Source organism: Choloepus didactylus, chromosome 1 (assembly GCF_015220235.1).
Source record: "Choloepus didactylus isolate mChoDid1 chromosome 1, mChoDid1.pri, whole genome shotgun sequence".
NCBI lineage: Eukaryota > Metazoa > Chordata > Mammalia > Pilosa > Megalonychidae > Choloepus > Choloepus didactylus.
The window spans coordinates 30,180,746-30,201,548 of record NC_051307.1 but is presented as its reverse complement, the minus strand read 5'-3'; the positions used below and the strand labels follow the sequence as shown (position 1 = coordinate 30,201,548).

At 35.9% G+C, this 20,803-nt stretch overlaps 1 protein-coding gene across 1 annotated transcript in view; it reads left to right on the top strand.

Moving 5' to 3' along the window:
• The window catches only part of NCAM2 (neural cell adhesion molecule 2), a 571,781-nt gene that overhangs the window by 301,134 nt on the left and 249,844 nt on the right, over nucleotides 1-20,803 (top strand). Inside the window, exon 5 of the mRNA XM_037833245.1 lies at nucleotides 4,307-4,444. Within this exon, the coding sequence (XP_037689173.1) occupies nucleotides 4,307-4,444 (138 nt within the window). The remainder of the gene's footprint in view (nucleotides 1-4,306; nucleotides 4,445-20,803) is intronic.

Here is a 20,803-nt window from a genome sequence, read left to right as displayed (position 1 = left end):
AAATGATATGCATTCAGGTTAGACATTGAACAACAAAATCCAAAGTAGGGGAAGTGATGGGAATTAAACTTGAAACATAACACTGAACTGATTAGCAGGCAAAACAAAAAGAGAAGTATTTTTCTTTTACTCTAGCATATAAAAAGATGCAAGTGAAATAGAAGGAAGGACAAGCTTTTCTAACTTTGGAATATTAGAGGAAGTTGCCATATAGTTTATTATCATAAAGTTTGAACATCCATAAGGGATTTATAAGAGGTAACATTCTTCACAGACTACATCTTATATGATCCCTTTTTTAAAGCCAATTGAATAAGATTGGATGTATAACTATGAAAAGAACATGTATGGGAATTTACAATAATTCAGTGGATCTAGGCAGCTTTCTGTTGCTATATCCTGGTACAGGGTACAGTTTAGAGAGTTCAGATAAAAGAATGCAAGTTTGAAATATACATCTTCTTAGCTATGCTTTTGGTAGCAACTGTGTGGTAGATGTTTCAAAATTCCAATTCCTGTAGAATACTTGACATGGAAGTGTTCTGTGCTTCTCACTGAAAGGAGAACCATATGCTATAGAATCCAAGCATTTATGGGTAAAGATGACATTTTGTTACAAAAATTGACTATCCTACTTGTAGTATCATACAGATGAAGGGCTATACTATTTGCTGATGCTCATTCAGCCTTTACCAGTTTGAAAGCTACCTTTTGAACTTCCTCTATGCTTTGATTATGCCCAGTTGAAGTACCCTTCCTGCATGAAAAAGCATGGATAAAATCATCTTGTACTATAAAATTTTAAAGTAATCTACTTCTAGTGTAAAAAATTCATTCAATAGTTATTGAAAACAGTATATTCCAGCTACTGTGTTGGATGTTGGTGAGCATTTCACTGTCTTCAAAATACTAATAATTTAACACTAATAAAGTACTAATAGGCCCACTAACAGAGGGAAAAACAAATAGATAAGTTAGTGAAAACAAAATATGTTAAGGACTATGGTAAGGAAAGTCCAGAAGATGAATATATATATATATATATATATATATATATATACACACACACACACACACACACACCTAATCTAATTAGGGTAGGGGAGGCTGTCAAAGATGAACCTTTGGGAGGAAAAAGTGAATATGGTTTAGCCAGGGAAAGACTGGTGCGTGCTTTTCAGGAGAGTAGAATGCTATGCACTATAGCCCCCAAAAGAAAGACAGCAGGGGGGGCATATTCTAGAAACTGTAATAGGTTCAGGATAACTAGAACATGATACCTAGAAATTGTAGTATATGTTTAACTATAATGCATAATCTAATTGATAAATGTAACAAGGTTTTGTTAATAAGGGACTAATTAAGGTAGCTGGAGAGGAAGGCTTCATGAAACAACCTGGCCTTGACTTCTCTATGAAGGAATTTAGACTTTATCAAAAGGGGAGGCCACTGAAGGGTGGCATGACCTGATATGTCAACTCCAGGCACAGAGAACAGTTCCTGTTGATGAAATAATGCTGAGGGAGATGGATACTTAGTCTAAGTAAATGACAGAGGGAGAAGTGATAGGACATGGGGTTGATGTATTAGGGACAATCCCCCTCACTGAGGGAGAGACCACTGAAGGATGACTTATGGAATTTGCCTTGGGCAACTAATTCCATGTAAATGTATTCAACAAATTGGAGAATGCCAGCTGAGAAATTTCAGGTGGACATAGCTAAATTTTAGACATGCTGAGATTAAAGTTCTTAAACCCTTCTAAGTAGGTATATTAGGTAGATTGTTAAATAGGTGGTTCTGGATCTCAGTGGAATGGTCTGGTCCAAAGAAAAATTGTGAGTCATCAAAAATAGATGGCCATTGAAGCAATAAGAGTAGATGTGACCAAGCATTGAGTGAGTGTAAAATGAGAAGAAAAGAGGATTTAGGAAATAACTTGCTTAAAGAGGCATAAAGCAGACATCTTACTGGGTATAATCTGATTTCATTTATTTTTCTTACCACAATAATTAAAATGTGGGTAATTGTATAACAGAGAAACAGAAAATCTGTAGTAGTAAAATATTTCTAGTAGTAAAATATTTCTAATATCCATAATTATGAATAAATGATTAAAATGACTTCTTCAGAAGTTTTCTGGAACACACGTTTGTGATGGGCTTTGGTTCGAAAGTTTGCTGACATCGGTCCATGGACTTACATACACATTTAGCATTTGTTATGCAGCTTTCATATAGTTTGTTTTCTGTGTGGAAAAAAGTTGTTTTTAAATACATACATATAAATATAATAAATATAAATATATCACAGATAGTAAGACTAATTCATTAAAATGGGCCATCTGAAACTAGAATTTTACAATTAGAAGAAACACTGATATATTCCTGTCAAAAATATGTATTGCATGGGCTGTAATTCCTTCCATTTTTATATCAAATATTACCTTCCTGATTAAGATCATGCTTCCCTTAACTATTTTTCTTAATTCAAATGAAATATATCCATACAGAATATTATATTTTAAAGGATTATACATATTTTAGTAAGCTAGATAACACAATATTTCAGTGATCTCGGTTTGATTTAGTGCATCACTCTCTAATTTTTAGCTCTTCAAATTTACTGCTGATTCTCATTCTAATTCCAGCCACAAGTTTGACTGGGGTATCAGTTAATTGGGTTTGAAACTTTATTATTTTTTAGGGGTTCTGAGTTACTGAGAACTTCTAGTGAGTTGTAATTCAAAATTTCTTTCCTTTAGTGAGAAAAAACTATGCTTATGCTTTAATTTATTGGGGAAAAGCATCTGCATAAACAATTTTGTTTCTCTTCTCATACACAAGACCTTATAAACATATGGAAAAGTGTTAAGCTCCTGGGCTGTAAAGCCCATTGGTATAGCTTTATAATCATATTTTCTTCCTGAGGTAGCCTTTGAATTGATCACACTTCCACTTATTAGTTATTTATCTCTCAAACAACCAGAACAACTTGATTGCATGTTTCAGTGATGGTCTTTAGTCTGATGACTTTATTTTTATTTATAGTCCAAACCTCTCCCCTTGCATTAAGGAATTGCTCCAGCAAATATACCCAAAATCTGAATGGTTTATCACCGTAGCAGTTTCTTTCTCACACATGCAAAGTCCAGTTGGCAATAGGAGTAGAAAGAAAATGTATACCATACATTCAGAGATCCAGGCTGAAGGAGGCCCTACTATTTTCATAAGTGGCTTCCATGATTGCCCCAGCCTCTCTATCATGACAGCAAATAAAAGGAGGAGGGCAGTAAACATTGGAGTAGGCCCAAGGAGTAACCTCTAAGACCCTTAGATATCACAGTGGCTGGGAACCTTAAAATAATGGCATTTCCATTTGACTAAAAGGCTTGAAGAAAGGAGAGTCTGTGTCTTTTCAGCAATGTATCCCCAATGTAGTAACTAGCAAATAGGTGGTGTACAATGAAATCTATGGATGCGATGATTAATGAAATTCAGGATATTGCCTGTACAACATGTTTCAACATTACCTTATATGAGAGGATCCTTGACTTGATAAGAAGGGAATCCTTTAGCACCGCAACAAAATTAGGATGATGATAAACTGATGCTGGACGTTGTGGAAAATAATGTCAGGATGAGTGGCTGCCTAGGCTGGCCAGCTTATTGTAAGCAGTCAGAGAATGCATACTTTGTACCAGCTTACTTGTGTGCACACACACACAATGGAATCATGAAATAAATTTAATGAAGTCAAATTATCTTGTATTTAGCCAAAAAAAATTTCCCAATAAAATTTAAGAAATAACCATTTTATATATCTTTTATGCTACTTGAATATTATAACATAACTTAGCTGCTTCCTCAGGGTATGCAAAATTATTAGATTAATTACTCTGTGTGGAAGGATGTTTAATAAATGCTCTAACCTTTCCCTATTCCCAAACTGCTACATATTTTCAGTCAAAACGTTTTCATGTCTGCAATATGTAATCTCTCTGCATTGTTCTTTTGTGTATCATTTCTGTATTCAAAGTACCATGGGGAAAAGAATAGCCTAACCACTTTATGTGGAAATAAAGTCTTGAATGTATTTTAGGAACAAAAAAGGTGTAACAAGGCAGTGTGAGGTAGAAAAAATTGAAGTCATGAAATTACATTTTACTTTCAAATTTGAATTTTTTGTTGATGAAAAGTTTAATAGCGTCAGAGAAGTGCCATATTTTAACACTTAGCAATTTAGAGCACACTGGACTCTACCTTCAATTACTGATATCATTTCCTCCCCTTCACTTACTTTCCAGATCGGTTCGCTATGTTAGCAAACAATAATCTGCAGATTCTCAACATCAATAAAAGCGATGAAGGTATATACAGGTGTGAAGGAAGAGTGGAAGCTAGGGGAGAAATTGACTTCCGAGATATCATTGTTATTGTTAATGGTAAGCATTAAATAATTTGTATGTATCTTATTGCTTCATTTTAAAAATATATTTATACCAAGAATAACTGTGTAAATTTTTCAATACTCATGTCTTCCACCTTCTACACCAGACAGAAATCTTCCCACCTCATTTCGTTGCATTACAGCCTCAGAGGCAGGTGCTGTGACTTACTTAACACTGTCATCCTCAGAACATTTTTCAAAGAATTTTGTAGGTTTTTAAGAATGCTGAATAAAATGTAGTAGAATATCCTACTAGATTTTACTGCTAAATTATGTGAATTCCTTTTGCTCGTCAAAGAATTCAGTTCATGAAAGATAGTTTAGTGTGTGTGTCTCTATCTTTATATCTACCTCTGTCATCTCTGTAGCCATATTATCTACCTCTACTTCTATATCTACATCTGTATCTGTCTCTTTATTATATGTAATAAGCGATGGTTACCTTCAGTGGCTATTTAATGTGGTAGTGATTTAACTCTACCATATTTAAGGAATTAAGGCGGCATATATAAATATATTTGATCAGGGGCAAGTCTTTGTTCCTCAGTAGTCTGTTATTAAAATTGGATTACAATACCAGTATATACATATATGTATATATATGTATATGTTCTTTAAAAAGTTATTTGTATAAATCAGTGTATAAGTATGCAATAGTATTATCATATGTTATGCACATGTTTATGTCATTGCATATATTTTTACACTAAAACATTAACTCCTGTCTGATATTAAAAAGAAAATATCATCTGGGATGCACAGCCTGTTAACCATTTATTGTCCATTCTGATACTGTAATTTCTAATTTACTACATTTCTAGCATGTTCTAATCTGTTTTCATACTATATCATAAGTTAGTGTTTGTGTATTTATGATTGCATTCATTTTGATGGAAGGATTACTCATGTGGGTCAGTGTCCAGTTAACAAAGTTTGAATCTTCAAATCCATCATGGTCAGCATTACAGTTGGAGTATTTACTTTTTTATTCCTATACTTATTCATTTCAGGGTTCATAAGGAGTTAAACACTGAAATGTGTTATTTTGTACCGCTCAGATCAATCACATACATCTTATTCTGTGGGTGACAGACTGACCTCTCCACAGCAAGTCATCCTCCTATCATATCCCACTTTCTTCTAATGGAATTAACCACAGATACTAATCTGACCTCCTCTGCTTAAACAATGCTTTATCTACAGTTCTAATCACATTTTCCCTTTTTTTTGGTCAGAAACTTTCACACCTTAGAATTGCTGGAATAACTTTTCAAAATAACAGTGTTCCCAGAATCAACCATCAATTTATTTTCCTTCTGGATGATGCAACTAGACCTAGTAGAGGGAATACATTGACTAATATCACCAGAGATCTATCCTTATCTATCACATTTTGCCTTTACTTCAACCACAAAAAATCACTCTGCTCCAGCCTTACTGACTTTGCCCTACTACTGACTCCTTTTAAATCTTGATCTCTCAAAGTTTCCCTTTATTGTTTTTCTCTTATAAAAACTCTCTGAAGTTGTCTCAATGAAGACTGTGAAGCTGCAAACATAATAACAAAATAAAAACACTACTCTTACCCATGTTATATTTTCTTTCTGTTACAAAATGTGATTCTAGTTTTGTATCCCTCCCCTCAAACTATATCTCAAGTCTACTCTCTTCTTTGCTTCTATTTTTTTTTTCCTTACTGGTTTGCCTTTTATAATGCACCTCTTTTAGTTGTCTTCTTCCCTTCTGGTATACTGAAGTCATGACTGAATGCTACAATCAGATGTTTTGTCACTTGTCAAATCTTCCTTGTCAAATCTTGGCTCTTTACGAAGTGCTGCTCTTACTGCTTTTGCTTGCTTTTTACAAAATTTTCATCCACATTTCCACCTACCAATTCATTGTCCTGTTTTGTTTTAACCACCAGTTGAATATAACCTTGCTAAGTTTCTCAGTGATATCTTCAAGAATGTTATATATCCCTGCTCTTTTCCACATGACTTGCATTGCTTGCAGTGAGAGGTTTATACATCCCCAGTCCTTTGCTCATGTGACTTTCTCTGACCAATGACAAACAAGCAACCAAAATACACATTGTGGCTCTAATCAGACATCAAGAACAACTGTACTTCTCCAATAGATGTCTGACTCTTTCCTTCTGCTATGAAGATAGCAAGACCCAAATAGGGACTTCTTCATCCTGGGTACCATGATGAAGATGTGGGGAGGAGTGACGGCTAATCTGCAGCTGCAGACACACAACAGGAGTAAAAAGTGAAAGGATAATTTTCGAGCACTGAGATTTTAAAGTTGTTTGTTGTCACAGAAAGCTGGCAAATGGAATGTCAGTGGTTTTTTCCCATGTATGTAAGCACTTGAAGCACTGTCTAACCTGAAATTACTGCTCTGAGTTTCCCTCAGTCATTTTACTCGTTGACTTTCCCCTGATGGTGATAAATTATTATGAATTTTTCATCACTTCATGGAAAACTTAGAAATTTAACTGAAGATTGTTGAGTGTAGTTTCAATATTCCTTTATATTGGATTCACACATTTATTCAACAGGTATTTGTGAAGTGCCAGCTACTTACATTATGTTAGCTCTAGGAATACTAATAAGTCTACTGCAACATCATTTCCCTCAAGGTACTTATGGTTTTATCTCAACTGCTTAATAAACAACTTACTACAGTCCTGTATTATTTATGGAACATCTGTAAACATAAGCATATAAGTGCAGCTCTACAGATAGTCACAGACTATTTTATATTAAGAAGGGACATCTAATGTATGTCAAGTGAGGAATCTTCCAGGGTACTTGCGGTAAATCTAATGTGAAAAAAAGTTATTGAGTAGACTAGAGATAGACAAAATAGGCTGATAGAATAGCATCTACAAAAGCAACAAATTGTGTGATGTGCAAACAATTCCAATAACTGTGACTAAAATATAATACATTGGGGGTATTGATCATGGTGTTAGTCAGTTGGTTTAGGAATTAAGTGGAGAAACAGCCAGAAAGCAGACATTGGTAGATCATAGGGGACTATGAATGCTCCAATAAAAACCTGGACTCTTTCTGTGGGACCAGAATAAGCTGCCACTAAGGATGGAGGCAGGAAATTGCTATGTTCAAGTGAGAGATAATTAAGGCTGTACTAAAAGACAAGGAAATGAAGATGAAAATGTATAATCTGGTAGTATTTGAAGCAAAGACATCATGTTACATATATCACAGAAGCAAGGGGAATTGTCCGGCGCCGCCCCGCCCCGCCTCGAGTCCTCGGTCGGCCGGCGATGGGGACCAGAGAGATAAGGGGAGAGAGGGTGCGGACAACGTCTTACCCGGAGCACTTGTGATCACTCAGGACTCGCGGTGGTAAAGCAGATAAACTTTTAATGGGACTAGGCAATCATCATCTTTACAGGTTCCACCCGGGGCGAGACACCTCGGGGGAGAACAACCTCGATGCGGCCGTCAGGTACGGCTCCTTGTGGGCTGTCTCCCCGAGCTTTGCCCGGGAACTTTCTTATAAACCTTGCGTGTATCCAATGGGCTAACGCCACGCACACAAGCATGATTGGTGAATACAGCGGGTGGTTACATACATCAGAAGCCGGAAGCAGGATGTGGGCGCCATCTTGGCACCACTCGATGGGCGGGGGGACTTTGGAGCAGGTTTACAGCGCATGCGCTATGCCCGTCCCGGGAGACGGCTCTCCACAGGGAATCGAGGCAATTCCAAGATTTCGGCTGTATCAAATGCAAAAAAAGAACTGAAATATATTTGCTGAATTTGCCAATTGCTAGAGACATTAGAGTGAATAATATCACCTGAACAGCTTGCATAAAATTCAGATTGCAGTGACTTGAATGAATATACATGTACACTCATGGAAAATTAGGGTACATAAGTGATGGCAATGGCTATTACCTCAAGTTTTTGAAATCAGTTATTAAATGGGGTATATTGCAAAGTCGAGTTAAGGACTAGAGGAGATGATTGGATTTTAGGATATGTACAAGGAAGATTCACCTGGAATATAAGGAGGGATATTTTATATGCTGACCCTGGAGGAAATGACTTAAAAACATTGAAGATATAGATAAATTCACAGGTAGGTCTGGTGGATACTTTCTGATAAACCTTGCCAGATGTCTTCAATATTGTATTTCCAATAATCTGGCTTTCTTGTTCTCCTAGAAAACATTGATATACTTTCTGATATTTCTCAAATTTTTTCCTAGTTTTAAATATGCTTATATCTTCTCTTTATTGGACCTTCACATAAGCTTTCCAACATGTTCCACAACTTTTCCTTTCTCTAACAACACAGTGGTTGTCTTTTTTCATATCGTACCCTGCTTGACTCTCACATGATACATAAAATCTTTCAAAAGCAAATCAACAGAGGTATTTGCTAAATTGACTGGCCACCTTTCCTTTAAATTCCTGAACTCTTTTTACTAGATAACTATGCAACTCATATGCGCACGTGCATACACACACACCTATTTGGCCACTTGTACACAAAATTTGGGAACATTTGTTAAAAGATTTGAAATCATGTCTTTTGCCTTAACCCATGGCCACACACCTACCATCATGCCTTAAACTTTAGTTAAATAAAAGGCTGTCCAAGACTACTCAGAAAATGTTCATCCAGATGAAAGGCTTTAAAATAATTTTTTTAAATTTAAAATATTGCCAGTAGAGGGTAATTGTTATGTAGTATTCTTTTAAGGTATAATGTTTCACTATTTTCTGAATCTTTTGTAAGTGTGTAAAGAAATGATCTGCTACTTACTGGTTCAAACTTGGTTTAATGAAAGTAGGAACAATTTAGAGTAGATGAAAAATAGCTTGTAGCATCATTTTAAAGCAAATGTGCCTTTGCTCTTCTTTTGAACATTAAAATCAATGGTGGATAATAATGGTCAGAGATATTTGTGCAAGTGGTTATTGAATATATACTACAATTTGTTGCTGCAGTGATCTTGTCTATTTCTAGTCTTCTCTTAAAGTTAAGAAAATGAAGAGAGATACATTTTTCTATTTATAATAAATATAAAAATGTCAGATTTTTCCCTTTAAATTTTATGCAATGTTATGTAATGTAAAACATATATAAAAGCATAAATACAGTGAACTGACCTCTTGCATCCCAATAATATAATTAAATCAATCATGCAGACAGATATTTTAGGTCAATTTAATGAGTAAAAATTATCAAGAAATTAGTCACTTGTACCAAGTCTCAATAAATAAGCATTCATCAAAACCATGGTGTTACATTTTCTAATTGTACTGAATCTATATTATTTTCATTACTGACCCCATCAAATTTCAAAGATTAGTAACAAGGAAAGAAGAAAATATTTTTTTCTCCTTAATTTTCCATATTTCTTTCTTTTTTTTACATTTTTATTTTTTTTGTAGTTAGACAGGAGTTTAATAGGACTGACTTACAGGAGATATGGTTGTTCCGTGGCTGTGGCTGGACGGGAAAGATGGAAGTTAGCGTAACGCAAAAGCTGGGGGTGGTTTATAAGAATTAGGACAAGGAGGGTGTGAGAACAAAAATTCAGCAGGATCTTGTGACATAAGGGTGTGGACATTTGTTACCAACAGTGATCAGGGGAGGGGAGTTTCAATGCTTTGTTTACAATGTATTTTTTTCTCCCTTGGGGAGGTCTGATGACTTTTAATGTCTGTCCAGGTCAAGTAGGCAGCTATGTGAAATCACTATGGAGGGGAGGGGGCCCGGGCTCTAGGCCCCCACAGTCCACTCCCACGCAGCAGGCTACATCAGCCATAGGACAGACATTGCATCCATAGAAAACAAAACACTAGGAGACAACCCCCCCCCCCCCCCCCCCCCCCCCCCCCCCCCCGCCACCACAGAAATAACAACTTCACAAAGAGATGCCGCCTTGGTCAAGAAAGGGAATTAAACCATTTAGACAAGGGGTCTACTGATAATTGCTGAATTCTACCAGGACAGCAGGTTATTCCATGTAGTGCAATTTGCAAGGGTCACAGTCCAAGGAAGGCTGACAGCATCTAAAGGTGGCAAGTTCATGCAAACCTAACACTGGGTTCAATTGTGGGCATGAGTTACTGCTATGGTGCACTGCAGGAAGGTGTTTGCTAGGTGAAAAGAAAGATGTTTATGGACAACAACAAGGGGTAATTTCTGCTGATCTGTCAATGTATATGCTAGAGTTCCATTAGTTGACAACAAGATACCAGGCACAGGAACATTATGGGTAGATTTTAAGTACTGGATATTCTCTCTGAGAATCTCAGCAGTTTTCTCCCCTTATATTAACTGCTAATCTTGATTTATGAAGGGTCCACATAGTTATGCATAAGGTTCCCATGGAAATAGGAGGCCCCAGATTGGTGACAAAGATTTTAGCAAGCATTTAAATCTTAATACAATATTTTGGGTAGCTCCTATTCCCCAGGGCTTACCAATGTGGCTGCATAGGTCAGCACCAAGGCCAATTGACCTCGTTTTCCCCATTTTGTATAGTCTAAGTCACAAGCAACAACAAATTATTACTATTTCCGCATTTAGGTGGTAAAGTGGCTAACCCTTTAACTTGGATTATCAGTACTTGCATTGGTCCCACAGTTAGCATTTCAATAGGCGCTGGTGCTGCAGTTTTCAATGTCTAAGTGGAGTTCAGGCAGATTAGGGCATAAAACCTTTTTGTTGTAGAGATTGTATAGTCCACAGCCCATGCCTAGGTCATTGTTCAGTGAAAGGGGTCCGCCCGATCACTGTCTATTTGTGTATATATGCCATACAGAGTGCACACCCTTTCCAAACAGCTGATGGTGGCTGCTGGTTCACCTTCCCCAGTGGGAAAGCTAACAAAAGTCCTGTAACTGTGTCCACGGCAGTAAAAGCACACCTCAAGAACAGAAGGGGACTGATGTAGTCCACATGTCCCATCTGGTGTGGTAGCCCATGTGGTTGACACAGGGAGCACAAAAGGCATCTTTAGTGATGCCACTAGCTGCTGGCAAGTTACCTTCCATCATTGGCAGGCATCCCAATGTCTTTCCCCAATTATTGTCATTTCAACAGCTAGTTCAGGTGCAGCAACATTAGCTGTTGAATCCTCTGTATGGACACTGGTCCAGAATCTTGTGCATTTCTGCATTCAGAGGACTGGTATTGAAAATGCTGTGCTGTAGGCTTTCCATTTGGTTGGTGTGCTCAATTGGGTACTGCCAGAGCATAGCTTAGAAGCTATGCTGATTATCCTACCCTGTATAAGGATGGCCATTTTTAAGGTGACTGGGTATCTTTTTGTCAGTCCCTCCACTTGCAACAAGGCATTATATGCGACACCCAATTGCTTTCTTAGGGGGCTGTATCTCAGTTCTGCCCCTTTCCATAATTGTGACCAAAAGCCAAATGGAATTCGTTTAGAATGTTACCTTTGCCACAGATGCCACCCAAAGCCAATGTTAGTGCTAACTACGTCCAATTCACAGGGCAAGTCTGGATCTACACCCCCAGCAATTGTGTCTGTCCTATTGCCGTTTTTGCCTTTTTAAATGCAGCCTATTGGGAAGTGTTCCATTCCCAAGGACAGCCTTTCCTAATCAAGACATTCCAAGGTTTTAACATTTGGACTGAGTGAGGAACAAAGGTCTCCAATACCCCAACAACCCCAAGAAAGCCATTGGCTGCTTTGGCACTTTTAAGACAGTTATTGGTTAACATGACATCATTAATGTAGTGAAACAGAGTTACACTTATGGCACTTTTCTACTTAGCCATATCCTTTGCCATGAGACCATACATAGCCTTTGGTAAGCACAGTAAAAGTCCATTGTTGACCTCCCCAGGAGAAGGCAAATGCAGGCTGGCTTCATTTTCCTAGGGAGATACTGAAGAAAGCATTAGCAAGACCCAATCCGAAATGACATTGAAACAATTGGGTACTAATTTCTTATAATGAACCAGCGAAGTTTGGGACTGCAGCATACAATGGTGGTATTACCTTGTTTAACTCCTGATAATCTACTATTGTGCACCATGTCTTGGCCATACAGGACTATTGAAGGGCTATGGATGGGCATTATTATCCCCACCCTCTCCAACTCTTTGATAGTGGCTGAGATTTTTTGGTGCCCTCCCGGGAGGGAGTTTATATTGCTTTGTAGCCATGACCTCTGAGGCGACAGTACTTTTACAGGGGACCATTTTGCCTGCCCCTTTAAGACTGATTTAATCACTCTACACCAAAGGCAGAATCCCACTGTAGTGGTTTGCAACGTGGCATTCTGCAGAAGAGCAATTCCTAAAATGTATCTGGTATAGGGGAAATACATACCATACAGAAAATAGTAATTTTTACAAACATGGCCTATTTTGCAGCATTTTTTCTCTGCCTACCATTTGTAATTTCCAGGCCTGATTAAAAAAAAAAAAAGGATTTTCAACTGCATCTCCCCCATCTTTCTGTACCCAGCCCTTCCCCCAGAGCTAACTTAGGTGCTTAGCCCTTGGGGTCAAGGACAGGTGAGACAGAAAGAAAGAGGCTTATCTTGTTGAAGTTAAAAGTTTTAAATCAGGGCAGTGGGATTTAGGAGTTTCTATGCAATTATTAGATCTAGTTCACTTAAAGCTGTGATCTGAACAATTAGAAAATGTCTTTGCCTTTTCCAGAAGTAGCCTTCTGGTGGCCTTCTGCTGCTTTAGGGAAATTCCAGGGGTGGTTTCTTTTTAATGTCCAGGTTTGTTTATAATAATTAAAGAACCAAGGCTTTGAACCCTGCTGCAAAGAGGATTTTTTTTTTCTTTTTTCTTTTTTCTTTTGGGACTCCAAAAAGAAATAATAAGCACTTGTTTATTTTTAAGCAATTCAAATAGAGATAGGAGATATTGTTGTCCACAGGAACAGTATTGTTGTCCCAGGAGAGATGGAAGTTAGCACTCCACCTCCATATTTCTTTTCTAACCACTATTTAGAAATTTTCTAATTCTATCTGTCTATCTGTCTATCTGTCTATCTATCTATCTATCTTACATATATTGACCAACTTCAAAGATCTAAGCAAATCTTGCTGTGCTTTTCTCCTCCACATAATTGATCAATGTGAATGTTTAATATAGTTCCTAATCTTTTCTCCAATGTCTGTTTCCCATTTAGCCAGGATTTCCTACATACACTTAATATGGCATAATATATTCAGAAGCCTATAGAAGAGCATGCATTCATGCAAAGTATTCCTTTTCAGTGCCTGATTAAAGAGAAGGCAGAAATTTCTCATGAATGGAATTAGATCCCTGCAGTGAACTCACTTATCACCCACATGGAGTTCTTTTGCTGGTCATGTAGGGGTTGACGTCATTTTTATCTAACATTTGGTCAATGAATACACAAATGAGTCTTAAATTTTGTATGAAAAAGTTGATGAAATGTATAGGTGGCAACATGTTACTACGATAATGCCAACTTTTAACATTTCATGGAATCAATCAATAAGGTGAAAAGGCATTCAAGATACTTCTGACATTGTAGAGATGAATGACATTCAGGAAAATTAATGTATAAATTATTTTGAAGAGCCATTTATGAGTTCTGTTTTTCAAAATGTGCTACCTTAAAGCATAACTTAGAAAATGTCAGGATTTTATTCACACTGCAAGTTACTAATGCTTAATATTTTTGCCTTTTTTTTTTGTTTGTATCTTATAACTACGACCTTTATTGAAAGTATAAGAATCTACACCAAATATACTAACAACAAAGAAAATCATTAAGAAGGAGGAAAAATTCAATTTAGTGTATTACAAATTAAATAACCATTCAATTGTAAGTAAAACCAGTTTCCTATACTAAATCCTCTTTTTGAGTATGGTTTGTTTTTCCGCTTCATGCAGGTACAGTTAGTTTTAGTGAGATGGAAGAGTTTTTAATCTCTGTTTAAAATATAATTTCCTAATTATGTTTGTAAGGCTGATTTCCATTTGACTGAATCCAAGCATCATTTCTAGCAAGTGTTTCTTAATTTCATCTGCTTTGTTACATAAACTCCCCCTTGAAATCTCATAGCACTAGGTTAACCACTGCAAAATTACCCCCAGTTTAGATATTTGAAAAGACTCCCCCGACTCCACAAGCATATTCATGTAAGGTTTTTATTTAAAAGCAAAGGATGTGATGCTTCAAGAGGAAGAGAATGCAAGACTTCAAGGGGCAAGCCCAAGAGCAAGATTCCCAAGGGCCCTATTTGTATACAAGGATGATGCTGTGTCTCTGGCTTAAACCACCAACATCCCATTGAGGAATCTCAGAGAAATGCTCTGGGGACCCTTTAAGTAATCAAGTTAGGCTTTTCAAACCAAATTGATTCAACCAGTTGCAAGTCATCAATAACAAAACTGACCTTGGAGGTTACTAGGAGAGTTTGGGAACCCATCATGATTCCCACTGTTCTTATTCCAGCCACAAGTGTTTTTTTTTTAAAAAAAGCAGATATCCAGGAACACACAGAAATGAAGATAGAGCTTCTCCAGTAGAGATACAATATCAGTGTATCTTCCACTTTGACTTGACATTATTAATTTAAGAGTGAAATGATTTCACATACTAGATCACTAATGCTTCAAGAACAAGGGCTATGTCTAAATAGCCCCAAGGAATGCTATTGAAGTTTGCAAATGGAAGGCAGTAAATAGCTTTTAGAATGATTTATTTAGTTTTTAATTTATTTCTACAAAAATGAGATCTTCTTAATCACAAATGGTATTTAAATGATCTATAATTAAGTGTTTAGCTTTTTTTCCCCCCATTGGGTAAATTAATCTAAATTATTTTACTGTTATTCTCATTATCATGCACACATTCCCCTCCCTATACCACCAGTCCATCAACCCATTTCTAATTATCTTGTATGTATTTTTAATGCCTTTATTAAGATGTAATTAGCATGCAATAAACTGCAACTTAAAATGTGGGAGTTGATATGTTTTGATATATATATGTATATATACTCTCTTTTAATATATTTTTGTATATTTTTATTATATTCTGAAACATTACTAAATTCACTTATCAATTATAGTAGCTTCTTTTGTAGATTCTATAGGATTTTTTACATAGATGATCATATCGACTATGAATAAAAACAGCTTTACTTCTTCCTTTCCCATCTAATGTTGTTTTTTCCTTGTTGAATTGGCTAGAACTTCTGGTACAATTTTTAATAGAACTGGTAAGAGTGACAGTCCTTTCCTTGTTCCCTGTCATTAGGAGGAAAACATCTTTTCTCCATCAAAAGTTATTAGCTGTAGGTTTTTCAGAGATGTTCTTTATCAACTGAGAAAGTACTTTTTTTCTGGATTGCCAAGAGATTTTATCGAGAATGGATTTTGCATTTTGCCATATGCTTTATTTATGAATCTACTGAAATGATAATACAGTTATATTTTTTAGTCTGTTAATATAGTGAATTAAATTTTTTAATTTTCTAATGTTAAACCAAACCTGTATTCCTGGGATAAACTCTCATGGCTATGATGTATTATTCTTTTATATGATGTTAGAATTGACATCTTAAAATTTTATGAAGAATATTGTATCTATTTTCATAAGAGATATTTTTCTGCAGTTTTCTTCTGTTGTAGTGCCTTTGTCTGATTTTGTTATCAGAGTAGTACTAGCCACTGGAAGAGTTCCCTCCAATTTTATTTACTGGAAGATTTTGTGCTTAGTTTTAATGATTTTTTTTCATTAAATATTTAGTAGAATTCATCAGCACTGCTATCTGGGTCATTGTGCGAAGATTTTTAACTATTATTTCAATTTATTTAATAGATAAAGGGCTATTCATGTTATCTATTTCTTCTTAGGTGAAATTTGGTAGTTTGAATTTATCTAAATTTGCCAGATTTATTGGCATAGAATTGTTCATGACATTTCTTATTTTTTGGTTAATATTTTTAGAATCTGTAGTCATGCTGATTTTCTTATTCTTGATATTGGTAAGTTGCGCTTGCTCTCTGTCTCTCTGTCTCTGTCTCTGTCCCTTTTTCTCCTAATTGGTCTGACTTTGTTCATCAGCTATTTTGGTCTTTCAAAGAAGGAGCTTTGGTTTGATTTTCTATTTGCTTTCTTTTCTTCTCTTTCATTGATTTGTAATCTGATCTTTAGTATTTTCTCCTTACTACATTTTCAGCATGGGTTTAGTTTGATTTTGTTTCTCTATTTTCTTAAGGTTAAACTAAGGATACTTACTTAAAACCTTTCTTCTGTTGTAATTGATGCACTTAGTGCTAGAGAATTTCCTGTATGTACTGCTTATCTCCATTCCATAACTTTTAAAATATTTTGTCTACATTGCCATTCAAGTTCAAATAGTTTCTAATTTCCCTTTTCTAAGCAATTTTTTGAGATATATTCACATACCAGATAATCATCCAAAGTGTACAGTCAATGGTTCATGTTCACAGTATCATCATATAGTAGTGTATTCATCACCACAATAAATTTTTAAACATTTTCAATTTTCATTACTCCAAAAAAAAAAACCCATGTAAGAATAAAAATAAAAAAGAACACCCAAAACATTCCGTACCCCTTATCTCCCCCAATTATGTCTAATTTCACTTTGATTTCTTATTTGACCCATGGATTATTTAGAATTTTATTTAGTTTCCAAATATATGGGGATTGCCAGATATTTTCTGTCTTTAATTTCTAATTTGATTCTATTGTGGTCAGAGAATGCATATTTTTTAAAAAATTGGATCTTTTCAAATATATTGAGACTTATTTTATGCCCTAGATTATGGTCTATCTTGGTACATCTTTTCTGTGCTCTTGTGAAGAATGTGCATTCTGCCAATGTTGGTTGGAGTTTTGGCGATTGATAATGCTCTTCAGATCTTCTCTATCCTTTTCACCTTACTGATTACTTTCTGTATCAGTTATAGAGAGGAGGCTGATTTAGTATTTGAATAAAATTATGGATTTTTCCATTTTTCCTTGTACTTCTATCACTTTGTGCTCCATGAATTTTGAAGCTTTGCTATGTGCATGAAAGTTCAGAATTGTTATGTTGTCTTGAGGAGTTGACTTCCTTAGCATTAGGCAATTGCCTTATTTATTCCTGGTAATATTCTGTGTTCTGAAATCTATTTTAATGTCAGCATAGCTGTTCCGGTTTGCTAATGCTACCAGAATGCAAAATACCAGAAATGGATTGGCTTTTATAAAGGGGGTTTATTTGGTTACAAAGTTACAGTCTTAAGGCCTTAAAGTGTCCAAGGTAAGGCATCTACAATAGGATACCTTCACTGGGAAAAGGCCATTGGCATCCCGAAAACCTCTGTTAGGTGAGAAGGCACGTGTCTGGAGTCTGCTTGCTCCCAAGTTGTGTTTCAAAATGGCATTTTCCAAAATGTCTCTGCGTCAGCTTCTTGGGGCAAGTACCTCCAAAGCATCAGCAAAACTCTGCTTTCAATGGCCATCTTCAAAATGTCTCTGTAAGTTGCAGCTCTGAGGTCCTTCTGTTTGTGTGCTTTTATAAGACTCCAGTGAACTAATCAAGGCCCATACTGAGTGGGCAGGGCCACACCTCCATGGAAACATTTCAATCAGAGGTCACACTCTAACCAAAGGTGTCATTCACAGTTGGGTGGGTCACATCTCCATGGAAACAAACTAAACCCAGTATCCCACAAGATTGGATTAAAAGATCATGGCTTTTGCTTGGGGGACATATATCCAAACTGGCACAATAGCCAACCCAATTTTCTTTTTATTAGTATTGACATGGTATATTTTACCCCATTCTTTTAATTTTAACTTGTATTTTTTATATTCAAAATTAGTTTCTTGTAAGCAGTATATAGTTTGTTTTTAAATCCATTCTGACAGTCTCTGCCATTTTATTGTAGTGTTTACACAGTTTACATTAAATTTATTGATTTAATTTCATTTAAAACTATCATCTTGCTATTTGTTTTCTATTTGTCTTATCAGTTCTTTGTTCCCTTTTCTTCTAATTTTGCCTTCTTTAGACTTATTGAAATTTTTATGAATCAATTTATTTTCTTTCTTGGCTCATTACCTGTAAGTCATTGCTGCTATTTAGGCAGTTAATTTTCACTATATTCCTTCAACTGCTATTATACCAGTTCATTTATGGTATAACAATATTCCGTTTCAGTTCTTGTGGTATTGTCACCATACATTTTATCTCTAAATAAATTATAAATCCTGAATTAGCTTTCTATCTATGGTAACAAATTGCCACAGATTTTGTTATTTAAAACAAGAAAAAAATAATATTTTACAGTTTCTCTAGGTCAGAAATCCTGGAGGGCTGAGATCTTCTCAGGGTATCCCAAGGCCAAAATCAAGGTGTCAATAGGTCTGTGTTCCTTTCTGGAGGCTTTAGGACAGAATTTCTTCCAAGATCATTCAGGTTGTTGGCAGAAAGCAGCACCATGCTCCTGTAGCACCAAGGTCCCCATTTTCTTACTGGATGCCTCCCAGGGGCTGCTCTTAGCTCTAGGGCCCCTGAATCTCAGGCCCAGCAATAGTGCATCAAATCTTTCTCATACTGGAATCTTTCTTACATCTTCCCCTTCTGCAGAATCTCCTTTTCTGTACCCTTCTTCTTCCAGCTGGAGAGTATTCTCTCCTTTTAAGGGCTCATGTGATTCTTCTCACCTGGATGATGCAAGATAATCACCTCTTCTAAGTTCTATAACTTTAAATTACATCTGAAAAACCCCCTTTGCCATGTCACAGAACATATTCTAGATTCTAGGGGTTAGGACATTGGCATTTGGGGGAGTGGAGCCATTATTCTGCCTATCGCAGCTCCAGAATTTTATTATTTTTTTTTTTTTGCTTTAAATTGTCAATTATCTCTTTATGTAACTTCATTAATAAGAAAAAAAAAGTACTATATTTTTCTCTGCACAATTAACATTTCTGCTGTTCTTCATTACTTTGTGTACATCCATATTTCCATCTGGTATTGGTTTCCATAACCATGAATGACTTGCTTTAACATTTCTTGTAATGCATGTTAGCTTGTGCTAACTCATTTCACTATTGTGTGCCTTAGAAAGTCTTCCTTTGTGGAAAATAAATTGTCACTGGTTGTAGAATTCTAAGTTGAAAGTGTTTTTTTGTTGTTGTTCTTGTTTTTCTAGTCTTGTTTTCTAGATTAAAAAATCTCAACCATTATCTTTGGTCTTGGCCTTCAATGTTTCTGATGAAAGTCTGCTTTCATCTTTATTTTGTTCCTCTGTGCATAATTTACCCATTCTCCCCTCCCCTCCACACCAGCCCTCTGGTAAAAAGCTTCTCTTTACCACTTCTCTTAAGCAATTTGGATATGATATACCTGGGTGTAGTTTACTTCATTTTCTTGTACTTAGGTTTTGTTGACCTTCTTGGAACCATGCAATGTAATTTTATCAAATTTGAAAAATTTTCAGCCAGTAAGTGTTCAAATATTGCTTCTTGTCTCCCCTACTCCTTTTGGGACTCCCATTTCACATATATGATTCTACTTGAACTTGTTCCACAGATCCCCAGTGTTTTGTTCACTATCTCTGAGTATTTTTATTCTCTAGAATTCCTTTGCATAGTATCTTTTTTTATATGTTAAAGTTCACTAATCTTTTCTTCTGCATTGTTTAACCTGCTGTTAATCCTACTGAATGTACTTTTCATCTCAGAAGTTGTAGTTTTAATCTGTAGAAATTTGAATTTTTTAAGCATGTCTCAATTAACATGATCAGTCTGTCCACTAGCTTCTTAAATATGAAGAATTCAATTGTAGCAACTGCTATGATTGGGGTATAACTGGAATAATTTTAATTGATTGTATTTTCTTTTCATAAGTATTTCCTGCTTCTTTATGTGATTAGTAATTTTATATTGGATGCCAGACAGTGTGAATTTTACCTTATGTGTTGAATATTTTTGTATTCTTTTTAATATTTTAGATCTTTGCCCTGGAATGCAGATTAGTTACTTGGAAACATAATCCTGTTTTGTTCTCAGATTTAAGCTTAGTTTGGTGGGATCATAACCGAGTTCAGTCTAGGGCATATTTTGCATCTTCTTGAGCTAAAACCCTTCTAAATCCCCTACTTTGTACCCCATAAATGATGAGGTTTTTTTGCTCAGGTTGGAATAGGAACTATTCCTTGCTCAAGTGAGGTTTTGGCATTATTCCTTCTAATCCTTTAGAGTAGTTCTTTAGTTTTCTTTCATACATGCTCTCATTACTACACAAGAACACAGGGAGATCCATTGCAAAGCTCAGGAAGTCCTCTCTGTGCAGTCTCTCCTTTCCA